The sequence below is a fragment of the Peromyscus maniculatus genome, chromosome 20 (genome assembly GCF_049852395.1).
Source record: "Peromyscus maniculatus bairdii isolate BWxNUB_F1_BW_parent chromosome 20, HU_Pman_BW_mat_3.1, whole genome shotgun sequence".
Lineage (NCBI taxonomy): Eukaryota > Metazoa > Chordata > Mammalia > Rodentia > Cricetidae > Peromyscus > Peromyscus maniculatus.
In genome coordinates, this window is record NC_134871.1 from 72,129,129 (window position 1) to 72,132,438 (window position 3,310).

A 3,310-nucleotide genomic window follows, 5' to 3' on the forward strand; every position below is an offset into this window, starting at 1 on the left:
AGTATGAGGTCATGGAAGTAGCAAAAAGCCCCCGGACAGATGCATTTGTACACCATCAGAAAGATTTTGACTTCCATCTTTAGTGAAAAGGGAAGCCATTGGAGGGTCTCCAAGACATAATATTGAGGCTAAAGAAAACTTAACAAACATCGCAAGATAAAGCAGTTCCTAGGTAGCAGGAGGTGGGAGCTGAGCTCCAGGGCTGCAGTTTTTTTTAACTCTATGCGGCCACTGAACGTTTAGCCTTCTTCATTCGGACACTGCTCTCCGATGAGTTCACACGGAGGCTTGGCTAAGCTGGTCAAGTGAGATGGGAACCTCGATCTCTGTGCAGCCGGGAGTCCAAGTTCTTTACACCACACCGCCTCCCTCAGGTGTCTGGACAATACTGACTGCTGGCCGGGAGGTTATTGCGCCAGACGCAAACCCTGGAGTAGCCCAGCCTTAGGGCAGTGCAAGCGGTGGCGGCTGGCTCGGCGGGACTGCGGGCATCTTCCCGAGGTACCGTGTGGAGGGGAACGGAGAAGATGCGCTTCCATCCGGGATGATCCCGCGGGTACCCGCGAGCTGGAGGAACCCAGGTCACCAAACACCACGCCACCAGGAACCGCGAAGCCTCTCCGGACCGCAGCCCCCCCGGACCGGCTCTCCAGCTCCGGGGCGGGGCCAAGACGGAGGGGCGGGGCTTCGGCGCCGCGCCCCCGTCACGTGACGGGGCCATCATGGCGGCGGCCACGGGCCAGCCCGGCTCCCGGAAGCAGGCTGCGAGGGGCGGGCGCGCTGCTGGAACCCGAGCGGAGCCGGAGCCAGCGCGGGGAGGGTGGCCCGGCGGCCCTGGAGCCGGACGTGTCCGGGGCGTCCCCGCAGACCGGGGCAGCAGGTGAGACGGGCGGGGGGGGAGCCGGGCGAACCGTGAGCGTGTGAGCTGGGCTGGGGCTAGGGGGCGCAGGGGGGTTAGCGTGACCCCGACTCGGGGGAACCCGCCGTGCACGCGCGTGACCGTGAAGCGATTGCAATGGGAGGCCCGGCGCGGGCGGAAGGAAGGGATGCCCGGGATAGACGTGGAGACGCTGAGCTCCAAATCTGGCCAGCTCGGCGAGGATGGGAGGTCGCGCAAGAAGCGTACGGAAGCTGTCACGGAGAAGGGCAGCAGCCCCTTTCAGAACCTGCGGGACCGGGATTGCGGAGGGGAGCCCCACTTTGCTGGGCCAGGCCAGGGTGGGGCGAGTGCCCTGGCCTCTCCCCTAGCTCACCCGTCCGTGCCCCACGGAGTCCCGGGAGACGGCCACTCCTCTCACCCACCCGACTGGTCCCTCCGGTCTCAGCTCTGGGGGAGTGGAATTGACGGTGGAGTTGGGTGGAGCTGCCTTCTTGCTAGACTATGGATGTGACTATGACCGACGTTCTCTCCCCCAGGTCGTCCGGGGGCCCACCATGCTGGTGACGGCCTATTTGTCTTTTGTGGGCCTCCTGGCCTCCTGCTTGGGCCTGGAGCTGTCAAGATGCCGAGCCAAGCCCCCGGGAAGGGCTTGCAGCAACCCCTCCTTCCTTCAGTTTCAACTGGACTTCTATCAAGTCTACTTCCTGGCCCTGGCAGCGGACTGGCTTCAAGCCCCCTACCTGTATAAACTCTATCAGCATTACCATTTCTTGGAGGGTCAGATTGCGATCCTCTATGTGTGTGGCCTGGCCTCCACGGTCCTCTTTGGCCTGGTGGCCTCCTCCCTAGTGGACTGGCTGGGTCGTAAGAAGTCTTGTGTCCTTTTCTCCCTCACTTATTCTCTGTGCTGCCTGACCAAGCTGTCTCAGGACTACTTTGTGCTGCTGGTGGGCCGAGCGCTTGGTGGGCTGTCCACGGCTCTGCTCTTCTCAGCCTTCGAGGCCTGGTACGTCCACGAGCACGTGGAGCGGCATGACTTCCCTGCCGAGTGGATCCCAGCTACCTTTGCCCGAGCTGCCTTCTGGAACCACGTGCTGGCTGTGGCAGCCGGTGTGGCGGCAGAGGCCGTGGCCGGTTGGATGGGGCTGGGGCCTGTAGCACCCTTTGTGGTCGCCATCCCCCTTCTGGCTCTGGCCGGGGCCTTGGCCCTGCGCAACTGGGGAGAGAACTACGACCGCCAGCGCGCCTTCTCCAAGACGTGCGCCGGCGGCCTGCGCTGCCTCCTCTCCGACCGCCGCGTGTTGCTGCTGGGCGTCATACAGGCCCTGTTCGAGAGTGTGGTCTTCATCTTTGTCTTCCTCTGGACGCCTGTGCTGGACCCGCACGGGGCCCCACTGGGGATTGTGTTCTCCAGCTTCATGGCTGCCAGCCTGCTGGGTTCCTCCCTGTACCGCATCGCTACCTCCAAGAGGTACCACCTGCAGCCCATGCACCTGCTGTCCCTTGCTGTCCTCATCGTGGTCTTCTCTCTCTTCATGTTGACGTTCTCCACCAGCCCCGGCCAAGAAAATCCCGTGGAGTCCTTCATCGCTTTTCTGCTGATTGAGTTGGCCTGTGGGCTCTACTTCCCCAGCATGAGCTTCCTTCGAAGGAAGGTGATCCCCGAGACAGAGCAGGCGGGCGTCCTCAACTGGTTCCGCGTGCCCCTGCACCTGCTGGCCTGTCTGGGGCTCCTTGTCCTCCATGACAGCGACCGGAAGACGGGCACGAGGAACATGTTCAGTATCTGTTCTGCCGTCATGGTGATGGCCCTGTTGGCAGTGGTGGGACTCTTCACGGTGGTGAGACACGATGCTGAGTTGCGGGTGCCCTCACCCACAGGGGAGCCCTATGCCCCTGAGCTTTGATTTTTTTTTTCCTGGACGGACTCCGGAGTCCCGCCTGCCCACCTGGGTGACTCACTTTGTGACTCCGTCCTGCAGCCCCTCTTGCCCAGTGCTTTGTATTGGGAAGGACGCGGGGCTGAGGACTGGAAAGGTGCCAAAAGTTGACTGTGTGATTCCTTTTTCCCTTGCTGTGTAAAAATAAACACTTTTAATGGATCATTGATTGGATTTACTATACCCATCTCCATTTCTGGTGAGGGGGCAAGTGGAGATTTTGAGGTAGAGATGAGTTTACCAGCAGACACTTTCTAACGTCTTCAACCTGTCAACCAGAGCTGTGAAATGCCTCTCAGTACAACTGGGTAGAAAGGACCAGAAGCTCTTAAATCCTTCATTCCCTTGACTGGGACAGGCACCCTCTCCAGTTGTCAAGCAAAAATCCTTGGTCCACATGCAGGGGAAGATGATCTCTTGCAGCTGGGGTTACAGGCATGTGCAGGATGCTCAACTTGTTACATGATGCTAAGATCTGGACTCTAGTCCT

The 3,310-nt window shown here is 60.5% G+C and overlaps 1 protein-coding gene across 1 annotated transcript; it reads left to right on the forward strand.

Moving 5' to 3' along the window:
* The first annotated feature begins 713 nt into the window (after positions 1-713).
* Positions 714-2,982, forward strand: Slc61a1 (solute carrier family 61 member 1). Its single transcript, XM_006981851.4, has 2 exons — positions 714-880; positions 1,417-2,982. Exon 2 carries the CDS (start codon positions 1,435-1,437, stop codon positions 2,785-2,787), a length of 1,353 nt encoding a protein of 450 aa, XP_006981913.1. The 5' UTR covers positions 714-880; positions 1,417-1,434; the 3' UTR covers positions 2,788-2,982.
* The last annotated feature ends 328 nt before the right edge of the window (positions 2,983-3,310 follow it).

Bases quoted from the DNA above. Each gene is read 5' to 3' on its own strand.
- Slc61a1 (XM_006981851.4), top strand. From the start codon at position 1,435: ATGCTGGTGACGGCCTATTTGTCTTTTGTGGGCCTCCTGGCCTCCTGC.